Raw genomic sequence first — 15,660 nt, forward strand, 5'->3', positions numbered from 1 at the left:
AAATAAAATAAATCCATACATGTTAAGTTTCAGAAATCATAAATCGGGAGATTGTTGTACTTGTGACTCGTATTTCACATTATTCATGTACTCGTGAATAATTTGTTTGAAAGGGGAGTAAAAGAAGCAATAGACTGCTTTGGCAACATAGGCTCAGTGATGCTGATGAGGTGATACCAGGGCAAATTGGGCAATCAGGCTAGTCGTCAGTCAGGACAATAGAAGCAATCGGTGTAGCCGCGGGGAGTAGTCCTCTGCTCCCCCCAACCTGAGAGCAGGGACCATTCATAGCAGAGTCTGGCATCGCCACGTCTGGACAGTAGGGATATATATATAGGGCCAAAACTACCAGTAAGACTTTAGTTTGCTGACAAAGCTTCTTGGATAAGAAGCGAAACGTCCAACACCTTCAAAGAAGTACAGATGACGGCTGAAGAAACCTTTTCATCAATAATGTGAGTGTTACAAAGTCTAAATTATAAGTAAATAAAACACAAAAATGCTTTCATTGTTTATGTTTACATTCAATTAGTATACAATATATTTAGTTTTTTACATTTTCTATTTCACGTTACAAATGAACTGTCTGTATTGTGTCAATGGTTGCTTTAAAAATTGAGTATTATAAGTATTGGAGTCAAAATCGTGAGTCTGACGACCAAATCGCTAGTCTTTAACTTATGTTAAGTCACTTAACATGTATGTAACCACACAAATGAATACAAAATATTAGTCAGAATGTTAAACGATTTATTTTGTTAAATCCGATCGTCAACCTAGGTTTTTCCGGTGTGAGCAGTGCAAAAACACTCGTCACCCCACCAAGTGACGTCACATGGCCCTCGTCCAATCGGAGACGTTCTTCGACCCATGTGTGTATTGTTTAAACTGCTCAAATGCCACTGGCCGTTCCAGCACGAGCAAAACTTCCAACAAGTCCAGCGATGGCGGCCGTCCACTCTGTGAGTACAAACGCCAAAGAAGAAAGCACAGACGCATCGCTCGGAATCGAATCACGTCCTCTCCACGAAAAGTATGAACAAGCTGCACCCACCGATCGCGAAAAGTTGAAGCTTGGAGAACGCCGGCATTGTGAGCTGGAAACCGACGAAGAGGCCCCAACAGTGGGACGCGAGGGTCAGCGGAGGGCCGACCAAGACCTAACACCGTTGAGTCACCAAGAGATTCAGAGCCGCCTGGAGAGAACTCGGCGAGAGTTTTACAACCGCAGGAAGATTATCATCAAAAATTTGCCGTCTGACATCTGCAACCAGGCAAGGATAAAAACGATATGAAGTGACGGGTTGTTTTGAGGAGTCCATGTTAGCTTGTGCCACGCCACTTTTGTTAGCCTACTGACCAATGAATACAAGCTAGTTTATTCATTAATTTCACCATTGTGCTCATATTAAACTGCCTCTCTTAAATTACCCACACATTACAGTAAGAATCAACTAAATTATTGTTCAGTTTATTTATGGGAATGTGTAAAGTGTGTAATGAACGCCCAGCCGGACTGTAAACTAACTGTCAAATGTGCGGCTCTAGCCGTCAGTCAGGCCTCGCCGTGTCCACGCTGGGGAGTTTAAGTTTTTAAATTGTAACTATACAAAGTTCTCTGAAACAATTCTGGATTTCTAACACCCGACGCATACATTTGTTACTTTTACATTGACCCAGTGTCAAATTTTAACCACGTCGACTGGTCTGATGAAACTTACGACACCATATTGTGCGACCCCCCCCCCCCCCTGCGTGTTTTGGAACGTGCCTGACTCGTGGGGGGCCTGCGGGTAATACCATTGTTCAGGAAAAGGGGAGTGATAGTCGTTGGTGGGGTTTCGAGATGCGAGTTGCGTTCAAACAAAAGGTGGAAGGCGTGCGGACAAAACGCTTCAGAAAGTGCTCGACAGCATCGCCGTTTAGGTTGTGAATGGACAAACGCAACGTCGAACAATTTTCTCCTACCAACAGTCTGCCATTGTGCTCAGTTAGACCCGTCGCCCCTTTACATCACTACTTCATTCCCACAGATAAATCAGAAAGTAAAGTACAAATAAAAAAAATACAAAGTAAAGTAAAAATTCACTTTTCGTCAGTGGGTGCGACAGCTACAACTTAGCCTGGACGTGTGCAGGTTTTCAGCATGACGTCCCTGATCAACAGGTGAAAAGGACACTTTGATCCCCTCCTCTTTCATCAAAAACTGCTTCATACAACAAAGAGGGTGCAGAAATAGTTTAAAATTGAATGACTGTCTGTCTTTGGTGTTTTCACATATTTTATGATTTTGTTATTTTTGTTTTGACTTCAAGATGGCCTTTACAGCATCTTCAGTATTTTGTTTTTCTACTTCTTTTCCTTTCCTCTTCCTTTCATAACTTTTCTGCTGTAAAATAGATTTTTTCCCACTGTGAGACTAATAAAGGCTAATCTAATCTAAAGAATTACATTTCATACACCTGACCGTCTCCCATCAGAATGTAGATTTATTTGCATTTTCTTATGTTTATTAGTTAATGTGTATATTAATATTTCTTCTATTTATTTGGCTTTTTCTATTTTAGGAAGTTCATGATCTGCTGGCCAACTACGACCTGAAGTACTGCTTCGTTGACAAACACAAGGGGACAGGTTGGTCGTCTATATACAGTGATATCTTGGTTTACGAACTTAATTGTTTCCCAGACAGAGTTTCTAAGGTGAAAATTGTGTATCCCAAAAATTAATTTCCCATAGGAAACCATTACAATTAAAATAATCTGTTCCCAAGTCACCATAAAACATAATTTTCTACTTTCTCATTTTCTAAGCCTTAAAACTACACAAAATATACCTTATTTTATGTATAATAAATGTGTTATGGTATTATAATTAAAGAAATAAACGGTACTGTAGAATAAAGTCGTTTTATTGACCGTTGTGATGGTCGTTGATGGCTTGATGGAATGGAGTGGCCGGTTTCATCAGCATTAAACACTTGATGAGGAACATAGCCTTCTTCTTTCACCATCTTGAGGAATCATCCCTTGTAGGTGTTTTCTCTGCGATAATTGTATCTAGTTCTTCATCAATTGTGTTCTGTTTTGCTGGATTGATAGCTTTTTGCATCAAGTGTACAGATGGCTTGTGCGGGTTATTTGTGGAGCCTGATTGATGGGATATTTTAACTTAGCTTTTGAACTATCAAAGTTGAAACGATTCCAAATTTTACTGTTTTCTATCCATTTTATCACTCTCTCTCTGTCGTCTGCCTGTCTCTTTAATGTTGAACTCCCCCCACCCCCTCACTGCTGCGTTCTTGGCCAATCACATGGCTTTAACCGAAGACTGGGGGCGGGGAATGGAGGACAAAAACAGTCGGCTGCCATTTTCTTGTTTGGAGAACGGGCTCGTTCGCCAACGACACATCACTGATTGTGGCGCTCTGTATGTATCCCGAAAAATAGTTGGTATGCCAAGGTAAAATTTTCATAAATGTAACGTTCGTCAACTGAAAAGTTCGTAAGCCAAGGGGTTCGTAAACCGAGCATTTCATATATATTTATATTTTATATTATCTGTATATTTGCAAATTTCCCCATTGTGGGACTAATAAAGACTTTCTGATATACTTTAAAATTAAATAGATAAAATATACACGTGAAACTTTTGAACATCTGATTATATTGCCCAAGTTAAATTTTCGCTCTCTCTAACATTTTCATCATCTCCCTTGCCACACAGCCTTTGTGACGCTGCTTAACGGCGAGCAAGCGCAGAGTGCCATCAAGAAGTTCCACCAGCACACACTCCGCGATCGGGACATCTCGGTGCAGTTGCAGCCCACCGATGCCTTGCTGTGTATCGCCAACCTGCCGCGCTCCTTCACTCAGCAGCAATTTGAGGAGCTGGTGCGCCCCTTCGGCAACCTGGAGCGCTGCTTCCTGGTGTACCGGGCATCCAACGGCCACTCAAAGGGTTACGGCTTTGTGGAATACATGAAGAAGGACTCTGCGGCCCGGGCCAAGTCGGAGCTGCTCGGGAAGCAGCTGGGCTCGCGCATGCTTTATGTTCACTGGACCGAGGTGGGCTCGCTCACGTACCCGCTGCTGCACTCCAAATGTCTCTGTGTGGACCGACTGCCTCAGAGTGCGGTGACACCCCAAGACCTCCGCAACGCGCTTGCTGATGCTCACCCGCCAGTTTTCTGTCAGGTCAGACTTGACACACATTAACTCATTTGCTGCCAGACGATGTGCAAAAATGTGTCCACTCCAGTGCCAGGGTTTTTGTCATTGTCACTCGAATTGCGGGATCCACAGAATATTGAGTTTTAGGACTACATAAATATTCAATACAATGTTAGAAACCGTAGACTCAGAAAAAAGAGTTAATTCCTAAATTATATGGGTCTGGCGTTATCTGAGGTTGAAATGGCGGCGGCTGTACAAAATACAATGCAATACACACATATTGGTTTATATAGCACTTTAACAACAGCTGAAGCTGGAACAAAGCGCTAAGATGAAAAATAGGGAAATGCTGCCCCCTTGTGGAAGGCAAAAAACATTTCCAGAGGTCTAGCCAGCGCTCCATCGGTATTCCCGCAAAAAAAAAAACAAAAGCGGAACAAATTCGGCAATGGTGCTCCACGTCATGATTTTCAATTCCCGAATAAATTCCGGAATGGCAGTGAAGATCAGTGAATCTTTCATTTCTTTCATCACTTTGCTGCTGTGAAATGTAAATTTCTCCACTGCGAGACTAATCAAGGCAAATCCAATCCAATCAATTAATATGCATTGATGCAACATTAGAATATTTGAAATCCATTAACACTCCACAAGAACTCACAAGTATCATATTTTTCCGTCTATAAGGCTTACCCAAAAGCCTTGATTTTCTTCAAAAGATGACCCTGCGCCTTTTGCGTAGGTGCGCCTTATATGTGAAGTAATATTGAGCCAAAACAGGTCGCACAACTACTGTCAGCAGCCACCAACTCCATTTCGCCCTGTGGAAGAAGTCGTCCGTAACCCTAGGCTCCACTGTAGCGCCTTATAATGTGGTGTACCTTATATTTGGAAAACTTTGTATATATTTATATAGTACATTTGGAAAACTTTTTTTCATTCATTGATGATGCACTTTATAGTACGGTGCACCTTATATATGGAAAAAGTGAAAATACACTATTCATTGGCGGTGCACCTTATACTCCGGTGGGCCTTATACACCGTAAAATATGCTATTTGGACAGTTAGCATATTGTGATTCTAGCCCAAGAACATCTCAAGAACATTATTTCATCTGTTCTAGAACTTCATGATTTCATAAATGCCAGATAACGTAAAACTGCAGTTCATGGCCACAAAGGTGCTGAATTATAATTGTATTATATTTATTGTATTCAATTTATAATTGTATTTTATTTATTATTGTATCTATGCTTGTCGGTGACTGTAAAGTATCCTTGAGAGCTTTGAAAGGCACTTGAAAAAAATGTATTATTATTATTATTATTATTATTATTATTATGTCACCTTTCAGTGTTTCTAGGCTGCAGTGGAAGTTAAGCGTTCTAGAAATGGGTTCCATCACCTTTAACTCTGATTGCTTGTAGCTACTCCGAGCATTGCTGGTTTCCATGGTGATGACCCCCTGACACCAACCCAGGTGGTGTCATTCAGTCGATGTTTCTAGAATGACACAGTATATGTCTCTTTGGAGCATGCGTGGCTGCTCATTTTCTGGTGTCTTTTTAGTTTTCGTTCAACAAATTGAGATACCAAATGGTGGAATGGGGGATCATTATAGTTATTTATTATCGGAACTATTGTGGAGTGTAGGCAGTATTAAAGTGTGTGTGTGTGTGTGTGTGTGTGTGTGTGTGTGTGTGTGTGTGTGTGTGTGTGTGTGTGTGTGTGTGTGTGTGTGTGTGTGTGTGTGTGTGTGTGTGTGTGTGTGTGTGTGTGTGTGTGTGTGTGTGTGTGTGTGTGTGTGTGTGTGTGTGTGTAACTTGTAGATTTTGTTTTTAAATGACCTGTGTGTCCCTCCCCCTAGGTGGCTCAGGGACAAGATGGAAGTTTCCGGCGCTTTGCAGTGCTGGAGTTTGCCACAGCTGAGATGGCCGAGGAAGCTCAGCAGCTATCAGATGGTCGTTTATTGGGCGGCACTCACATCAGAGCGTCCTTCTGTGCTCCTGGTCCACCCGGCCGCAGCATGCTCGCTGCTTTGATCGCAGCCCAGACTATGGTAAGTGCACCAGAACTACTTTTTGGAAACTGCATAGCCTCTAAAGTTAGCTCCAATGAGTGTGTCAGGAATCCTAGGTTGACCTTACTTAGGCTTACGAACTTTTCGGTTTACAAACGTTAAATTTATGAAAATTTTACCCTGGCATACGAAATAGTTTTCGGGATAAACACGGAGCCCACAATGAGTGATGTGTCGTTTGCAAACGAGCCCGGTCTAATAACAAGGAAATGGCAGCCGACTGTTTTTGTCCTCTATTCCCCGCCCCCAGTCTTCGGTTAAAGCCACGTGATTGGTCACGAACGCAGCAGTGAGGTGGGGAGGGGTTAGACATTAAAGAGACAGGCAGACGACAGAGAAAATGGATAGAAAGAGTGAAATTTGGACTTGTTTCAACTTTGATAGTTCAAAGGCAGTGTAGACTGCAAGGTTAAAATATCCCATCAATTGGGCTCCACAAATAACCCGCACAAGCCATCTGTACACTTGATGCAAAAAGCTATCAACCCAGCTAAACAGAACACAATTGATGAGGAACAAGGTAAAATTATCGCAGAGAAAGCCTCTACAAGGGATGATTCCTCAAGATGGTGAAAGAAGGCTACATTCCTCATCAAGCGTTTAATGCTGATGAAACCGGCTACTCCATTCCATCAAGCCATCAACGACCATTGCAAAGGTAAATGACTTTATTATACTGTACATTTTATTTCTTTAATTATAATACCATAGCACATTTATTATACATAAAATAAGGTATATTTTGTGTAGTTTTAAGGCTTAAAAAATTAGAAAGTAGAAAATTCTGTTTTATGGGAACCTGGGAACGGGTTATTCTCATTTTAATGGTTTCCTATGGGAAATTAATGTTTGGGATACACACTTTTCGCCTTACACACTCTGTCTGTGAACCAATTAAGTTCGTAAGCCAAGGTATCACAGTACTTTGCTCGTAATTTATCTTTCCAAAGGAAATAATCGATTTCTAAACTTTGTATGATCAAGACAAAATATTTAGTTGTTCATCTACACACGATCTACTGATCCAACCCCTCACAGTCTGTGAACAGAGGCAAGGGTCTCCTTCCGGACCCCACCGCCATGCAGATCCTGTCGGGCCTCAACAACCCGGCCGCCCTCCAGATGCTGCTCAACCCTCTGTCGCAGAGCCACAAACAAGGTGACGGACAAAAGTCCGATTTTTATCTTCGTTGGAACAGTCGCACCTGACAATCTCGCTGCACAGGTCTCCTCGGGGCGGCCCCCCCTCTGCCACTGCTCGCCAATCCGGCCCTCCCCGCCATGCTGCTCCAGTTGCTGTTACAAAATCAGGCCAAAGTCCAGCAGGTACTAAAAACTCCCCAACCCCCCACTCCACCCAAGAAATCTCTACCTTTCAACACTCAGACGGTTTTGATTTCATCCTTCCACCGCACTCATTGGCTCCTCTCCTTCCCACTTTTCCATCAGCAAGCCTTTCTGGGAAATCCTCTTCTTTGGGCTCAGGTGCTGTACGGTCACAAAGGCCCTCTAGTACCCTGTGTGAGTGCTAATGGCGTTTGTGCCTGACCGCGTGAAGTGCTTTCTTCCCATTCACACCCCAAAATACACTTTCATGTAACAAACTTGGCACTTGCGCTCACCTGCTGCTTCATTAGGTGCGCCTGCTGCGTCTCATGAGATCAAAAACAAATTGTAAATTTGCCATGACATAGATTATTCATGGCGCTTTCTAATTTGCGATTAAGCATCAACACATTCACTTCCTATTAGCCTGAATGAGTAAAGTGTGATATAAAGTGCGACAAGCTAACAAAATGGCGATGCGACATAAAGTGCGACAAGCTAACAGAACGGTGGTGCACTATATAGTGTGACAAGCAAACAAAATGGTGGTACGACCTAAAGCGCGATAAGCTAACAAAATGGTGGTTCGATAAGCTAACCAAATGGTGGTGCGACAAAGTGCGACGAGCTAACAAATTTGTGGTGCGATATAAAGTGTGACAAGCTAACAAAATGGTGGTGCGACAAGCTAACAAAATGGCAGTGTGCTATATAGTGCGAAAAGCTAACAGACACGTGGTGCGCTATATAGTGCGACAAGCTAACAAAATGGTGGTACGACCTAAAGTGCGAAAAAATAATAAAATGGTGGTGCAACAAGCTAACAAAATGGTGGTGCGACAGTGCAATAAGCTAACAAAATAGTGCTGCGATAAAAAGTGCAACAAGCTAACAAAATAGTGGTGCTACATCATAATGACGAGCTAACAAAATGCTGGTTCGCCGAGCTAACAATGGTGGTGCGACAAACTGACAAAATGGTCGTGCGCCAAGCTAAGAAAATGGTGGTGCTATATCAAGTATGACAAGCCAACAAAATGCTGGTTCGACAAGCGAACAATGGTGGTGCGACAAGCTGACAAAATAGTCGTGTGACAAAGTGCGACAAGCTAACAAAATGGTGCTGTGACATAATGTGTGACAAGCTAACAAAATGGTGGTGTGACAAGCTAACAAAATGGTGCTGTGACATAATGTGTGACAAGCTAACAAAATGGTGGTGTGACAAGCTAACAAAATGGTGGTGTGACAAGCTAACAAAATGGTGGTGAGTACTGCCCAGTATGTACTGGTTCAGTGTTTTTAATGGATTTATTTATTTTTTAGTGTGTTCTGTGAGTTTTGAGTGCTTTACCACAGCTGGACAGCGTGTGACCTTCCATTGCCACTCAGGCTCTTTCTCATCTCTGCCCAACAGGCTGGACTCCTTCCCGAGTCTCCTCTGACCCCGCTGGCCGTCCAGCAGGGAATCCATCTGCTGAGTGATCTGCCCCAAGGTCCGACATAGCCCCCGAATGTCACCTTTGTGGATTAATTTCTAAAAATGAAGAAGTCTGTTTTTTTATGTATTTATTTTTCCTCCTTGTACTATAAACACACAGGTGGTGGAGTCCCAGGTCTGGACCCCTTGCCACCATTGAAGCAGGCGCCTCTGAGCCGAGCGATGGCAAGGGATCAAGAGTCTCCCGGCTTCCCGCAGACACCCTCTCCCACTCTTCAGGGTCCATCTGTGCCGCTGCTGGGCGGCATGATGGCGCCAGACGGCCTCGCGACACGCCCGGTGAGACATCCCCCCTCCCCCGAAACCCCCAACCCACGGAACTCGATGCTGCTTTTTGCCATTTAATCATCTGTCATTCCCTCTTGTGTCGATGAGCAATTAGAAATGGCCTCCATTAAAAATGGAGCATTTTCAAGTGATATTTTTTTTAGTCTACCTTCCATGTATTGCTTTTGTTTTTACTGTATTTTCCGGTATATAAGGCGCACCTAAACCCCTTCATTTTCCTCAAAAGATGACCCTTCGCCTTATACGTATGTGAAGTAATATTGATTAACCCCAGCCAATACTGTAGCGCCTTAAAATGTGGTGTGCCATATATTTAGAAAACTTTTATATATTTATATATTATATTTGGGAAAACTCCATTTTTCTCTATTCTCTTTCTCTATTTTACTTTATTTTCTATTCATTGAAGGTGCGCCTTATAGTCCAGTGCCGCTTATATATCGAAACAATTTAAAAATACACCATTCATTGGAGGTGCGCGTTGCACCTTCTACAATGGAAAATATGGTAGTTCAGTGAAGAGTCTAATAATAATAATACTACATTTCATTTCTAAGCACCTTTGAAAACTCTCAAGGTCGCTTTACAGTCACTGGGTAAGTTTTTATGTGGGTGAGCAGCGGCAGCCACATGCGCCAGCCACATGCACCAGCATTCACTCAACCCGGAAGTAACTTAAATAGATAGAAAGCTACCTAATAGATAGCCAATAGATAGTTATCTGAAACACAATAACGGCGTTAGAAATGGATTCCTTTCCTGTACAAGTCTGCAGCGGCCATATACAAAATCTACAATTCGCTTAGCAGCTACAAAACAAGATATTAATTAAGATCCCGGAATCTTTGTGTCCTCCCATTAATTAATCTAGAACTGCTTCACGTCATAAAGTGTTTGTCTTATACTCAACCATCATGAGTACACGGGGAAAGTCATTAAGATAGCACAACTGTCCATGTTTTTATGTTTCTGTTGTTTATTATTTTGCTTTGTGTTGACTATTATGTGAAGCGCTTTGTTACAGCTGCAGCTGTTGTGAAAGCGCTATAGAAATTAGATTGTATTGTTTTGTATTAATTGGAGTTTATCTCCCACCCTCCCAGCTCTCTATCCTGGGAGACCCGACCAAAGAAACTCCTCCCCAGACCTCCTTTCTCTCCGCCAATGATGCGATTGGCTCACATCCTGCAGGAGCCAACTGCAGACCTCACCCAAACAGGAAGAGACAAACGCTATTTAATGTGTCTAACCAACACTTCAGCATGCATCCCAACTACAACTGGCGCTACCAGGACTCTTACAACGCGGAATATCCTCTTCAACCAGTAAGCACAGTACAAAATGGACAAATCCTCCATTTTTCTGCAACTCTTTAAAGGACAACCGACACTATTTTTTTTGTTTTCTAACTGACATCAGAAAAACGTTTTATAGCATCTAAAATACCCAAAACACGCAGGCTGATATTTTTAGTCAAATGAAAAACGCCAATAAAAATGACTTAAAGTGACCCAAAACTACTTCAAAATGACCTCGGAGATGGCAAGTTTCAGAAGGTTCCGCCAAATAGTTCTGAAGAGGAAAGCATAAATGTTTGGAATCGATTAAAGAAGTCCTTCCGTATCAATTCGAGCCGTCAGGACTCTAATGTAGCCTCCCAGAAAATGCACAAGATGACGCCCAAGCTCCGTTGGAAATAGACTGATTTGTCTGCTGGGAATTTGTATCAACTAGTATCAAATAGTAGTCTTGGTGCAACACACAACGATTCACCATCGCGTTATTTATGTGTTTTCCTTCAAATGTTGCCATCAACGCGAAGTTTTCAGACCAAACAATGTACCCAAAATGCATTGAGTGTCGCTTTCTCTGTCAGGGTCGTTCCTGACGTGACGTCACGTCAGGCATCGTCATCAACTCGAAAACAAGACTTCCTGAATATTCAGCCTGAGTCTTAAAACGTAAAATATAGCTATATGCCGTGGAATTTTTGTACAATACGCTCAGAAGTCATTTGATGTGATTTTACAAATTATGAACACAATTTGTCTGGAGATGTCGGTTGTCCTTTAAGTCACGAGTCATTTGGATGTTTTGTGGTCAGGAGCAGCTGCAGCATTTGTACGAGGAGCAAGAGAATCACCACATGGGTGACTCGACAAGCTTTGGACTGCAGGTAGCCGCAACCCGTCTTGAATTAGCTAAATGAAATGAAATGGATGGCACCGCAGCTGGGGTGTGACAAACTACCCCAACTATTTACTTATTTATTTTATTTATTTTTGGTTTCGACAGCTCTCTGTACCATCAGACTTGAACCAGCCCCACTTCACTTTGCCACCCAGCCCGCCCCCGTCCTCGTATTTCAGCTCGGATACCTCGGCTAATGGCTGCCTGCCTCCCAGCCAGCTTTACAGGGTGAGTCTCAACCTGGTGTCACTTTTTATATATTTTTTCGTCAAACCTTCTCTTTAATGTAGCGCTATTGATTTTTTTGGGTGCTGTAGCAAAGAAAAAGCCCATGTTCAATCATTACTGCCGAAGACTATGGACCAAAAGATGCCCAAATCAACATTTTTGTTTTGTTTTTCAGGCTGTGGGGATGCCTCCTGCAAGCCACATTTCTGGCTACTATCCAGAAATGGTCAACACAATGAAGGTAATCCCATTTTTGTATAATACTAATAGTAATAATACTAATCGTAATAATAATAATAATAATAATAATAATAATAATAATAATAGTGGTAAAAAAGGGTACCATAATAAGAGTTGACCTTTGTGAAGGCTTGGTCTAAACGGAGCTGCATTGTATTGTATTCCCTTTAGAGAAGCACCATCTTATGGCTGCATAATACAAACGCTAAAAAATGTTGTATTAAGTTCATCCTGTCTACTTGATATCTTATTTAAAACAGATTTTTTACTTACAGACAGTGTATTGTAGGTGTTCAAATACCTGACACTCTGACGAAGGCGGAAGTATACGCCGAAACATGTCACATATTTGAACACCTACAATACACTGTCTGTAAGTAAAGAATCTGTTTTAAATTAGCTAAAAAAATGAGTACCATAATAATAAGAGTAGACCTTTTGTGAAGGCTTGCTCTAAATGAAGCTGCATTGTATTTTATTGTATTGTATTCCCTTTAGAGCAGGGGTCTCAAACTCCAGTCCTACATGTTTTCCAAGTCTCCCTGTTGCAACACACCTGAGGCTGTGTTGCAACAAGTGTGTTGCATTATGCAAACGCTATTGTTTCTTCTATTTTATACCCCTTTTAATGAAATAAATACCATATTTTCTCTAATATAAGGCGCACCTTCACAGAATGACATATTTAAAAACATTGTCCATACATAAGGTGCACCGCATTATAAGGGGGCACCTTCAATGAATGACATACAGTAAAGTCTCGTTATATCGATATTCAAGGGAGTCTGAAAAAATATCGATATAACCGGGACTATCGATATATCCGACCCTGTTTGCATGTAATTTTCTCCGTGCGTGCATAGAAATAGTATCGATATAACCGGGACTATCGATATATCCGATATCGATATAACGAGACTTTACTGTATTTTAAACCGTTTTCCATACATAAACTGCACCGGATTATGAGGCTCGTGGTCCGCTTTTGAAAAAAATCTTTTGTTTTCAGTGTGCCTTATAGTGCAGAAAATACGGTAAAAATAATAATACTAATAATAATAATTAGTAAGTAAAAAATGAGTACCATAATAAGAGTAGACCTTTTTTGAAGGCTTGCTCTGAATGGAGCTGTATTGTATTGTATTCCCTTTAGAGTAGCACTGTCTTATGGATGCATAACGCAAACGCCATTGTCGCTTCTATTCTATACCCCTTGTAATGAAATAAAATAAATACCATATTTTCTGGAATATAGCATGCACCTTCAACGAATGACATATTTTAAAATGTTTTCCATACATTAGGTGCACCGCATTATAAGGGGGCACCTTCAATGAATGACATATTTTCAAACATTTTCCATACATGAGCCGCAACAGATTTTGAGGCGCGTGGTCAGCTATCGAAAACAATATTTTCTTTTCGGTGCGCCTTATAGTGCAGAAAATACGGTAAACAAATCGTGATTGCAAAGTTTGACTTGGGAATTAGGACGCCCCACGATTGTGATTGTGCCAGAACTATGGGACTGAATTGTTTACTATGAGCAAATATTACACAATGGGAACTTTCCCATGATGCAACGTTTCCCGTTTTCATACACCCAACCCTTTACAAATTGTCTCGCACCAATGAAATGGCTACGTCAGGAATATTTTCCAATCTTTCCCATTTAAACCAAACTGACATGGCACCCCCAACTGAATGAAGTAAAGAATCCTCCTTCCAACTCGTCCCTTCCCAACCCTTTATTTTAGACCCCCATCGGGAGCCACAAACGCCTCTTCTCCCGCCTCATCCCATCCCCGGAGCCGAGCCCCGAGGGCGGTTATGTGGGCCAACATTCCCAAGGTCTGGGCGGCCATTACGCGGACTCCTACCTGAAGCGCAAGCGCATCTTCTAAAAAGGGAACAAAAAAACAAGACAAAATGGCGCCGGGAGAAGAACTACACTGACTGGAGGTCCTTCCAATTATCTCTTGTTGGAACCCCCACTCCACCTTATTTTTTTTTGTTTGTGTATATATAATTTTGGTGTGTTTATGTATTTTTGTTTTTTAAAAATAGCCCTTTACATTTCTTGTTGGTGGTAGTTTATCATGTTTACCAGCAGGGACCTTACAAAGTGAAGCTAATCAAGTTGTTCTTATTTTTTTTTTATCCTTGTTTGGCGTGTTAGCAGATAGTTTGGCCGGTATTTTGATGATGTCACTGAAGTCCGAAACAGACACACTATTAATATAAAGGGATTCCTTCGTTGTGAATATAAAACACCCAATTATCGTCTTTTCCTTTCAATGCTTTCACCGGTTATTATGAGGCCCCCGTCCCTTCATTTGCACCCCACCCAACACGGTTGACTTAACTACAAAAAAATAATGGCTTGTTTCACGTTGTTTACTTGTCCTTTGATTGGCACCTGCGGGAGTTATCTTGTCGCCCACTTTCCACTAGTTGGATGCATTCACGCTGCTTGTTTTTATTTTAATTATTTTTTTAGGATAGGATTTATGCATTTCAGTTCTCTGGCAGTCCAAAAAAAAGTCACTTTTTTGTGCATTCTTTTTCCTCACGTATTTGACTACATGTGAACAGTTTGATTACGAAGAACCCATTACCTCTTTGCAAGAAGACGACAGACGATCCTGAACCTCGATGCCGCCACCATATTTTTATTTTTATTTTTGCTGTGTAAATAGTTTTCATTCCTTTCTCTCTTTTCTCAAAATGTTTGAATATCTTCTGGTCCGGCGCTTATGAATGATTTTGCAGCTTGTTGTTCAAAAGACCGAGAGACACGGTCCAAAATTTCGATTGATTTGATTGTAACTGCTGTCTCTTCCATGGTTACCTCTGTAATTTTTTTTTTGTGAGAGAAAGAGAGAAAGTAAATGTTATTTAAACTCTATCTGCTGCCACTTCATTTTTTTTTATGTTGGGAAGGTAGGGTGAACTATTTATAATATGAAACAATGGCTATTTTTTTAAAGGACAACCGACACCATTTTTTTTGTCTCCTAACTGACATCAGAAAAACGTTTTATAGCATCTAAAATACCCAAAACACTGGCTGATATTTTTAGTCAAATGCTAAACACCAATAAAAATGACTTAGTGTCCCAAAACTACTTCAAAAACGCAGCATTATAAACCTTAGAGTCTCTTCTTTCATCAGAAAAGAAGATGCCGAGTTTCAGAAAGTCCCGCCCATAGAAATAGATAATCCCGCCCCCTTGTTCGTGATGTCACGCCAGGACGCCTTGCATTGCTCTAGAATCAAAACAATGGCTTCACAATGGGAGAAGATGCTTTCTTCTTACACATCCAGTTATGAATATGATTCAAATACAGTAAAGTCTCGTTATATCGATATTCAAGGGAGTCCGAAAAAATATCGATATAACCGGGACTATCGATATAGCCGACCCTGTTTGCATCTAATTTTCTCTGTGCGTGCATAGAAATAGTATCGATATAACCGGGACTATCAATATATCCGATATCGATATAACGAGACTTTACTGTAGTTCTGAAGAGGAAAGCATAAATGTTTGCAATCGATTAAAGAAGTCCTTCCGGATCAATTCGAGCCGTCAGGACTCCAATGTAGCGTCCCAGAAAATGCACAA

General features: G+C 41.4%; 1 protein-coding gene across 3 annotated transcripts; it reads left to right on the forward strand.

Moving 5' to 3' along the window:
- The first annotated feature begins 827 nt into the window (after positions 1 to 827).
- raver1 (ribonucleoprotein, PTB-binding 1) lies at positions 828 to 14,957 on the forward strand. Of its 3 annotated transcripts, none has more exons than XM_089019478.1 (14): positions 828 to 1,274; positions 2,568 to 2,634; positions 3,727 to 4,196; positions 6,046 to 6,237; positions 7,297 to 7,417; positions 7,484 to 7,584; positions 7,708 to 7,779; positions 9,002 to 9,080; positions 9,186 to 9,364; positions 10,477 to 10,698; positions 11,478 to 11,549; positions 11,669 to 11,791; positions 11,967 to 12,032; positions 13,789 to 14,957. In XM_089019478.1, exons 1-14 carry the CDS (start codon positions 897 to 899, stop codon positions 13,933 to 13,935), a joined length of 2,289 nt encoding a protein of 762 aa, XP_088875604.1. In that variant the 5' UTR covers positions 828 to 896; the 3' UTR covers positions 13,936 to 14,957. The 3 variants fall into 3 exon arrangements, with proteins under 3 accessions (XP_088875604.1, XP_088875606.1, XP_088875607.1); XM_089019480.1 differs by having other exon boundaries at positions 7,708 to 7,743; XM_089019481.1 differs by lacking the exon at positions 7,708 to 7,779 and having other exon boundaries at positions 829 to 1,274.
- Positions 14,958 to 15,660: the final 703 nt, after the last annotated feature.

The sequence above is a fragment of the Hippocampus bargibanti genome, linkage group LG17 (assembly GCF_051943395.1).
Source record: "Hippocampus bargibanti isolate YZ-2025 linkage group LG17, ASM5194339v1, whole genome shotgun sequence".
NCBI classification, from domain to species: Eukaryota; Metazoa; Chordata; class Actinopteri; order Syngnathiformes; family Syngnathidae; genus Hippocampus; species Hippocampus bargibanti.

What these genes read in the sequence shown, in the direction of transcription:
- raver1 (XM_089019478.1), top strand. Translation starts at nt 897, where the DNA reads ATGCCACTGGCCGTTCCAGCACGAGCAAAACTTCCAACAAGTCCAGCG. An exon ending in ACCCGCCAGTTTTCTGTCAG is followed by an intron (nt 4,197 to 6,045) that starts GTCAGACTTGAC and finishes CCCTCCCCCTAG; the next exon opens with GTGGCTCAGGGACAAGATGG. An exon ending in GCTGAGTGATCTGCCCCAAG is followed by an intron (nt 9,081 to 9,185) that starts GTCCGACATAGC and finishes ATAAACACACAG; the next exon opens with GTGGTGGAGTCCCAGGTCTG.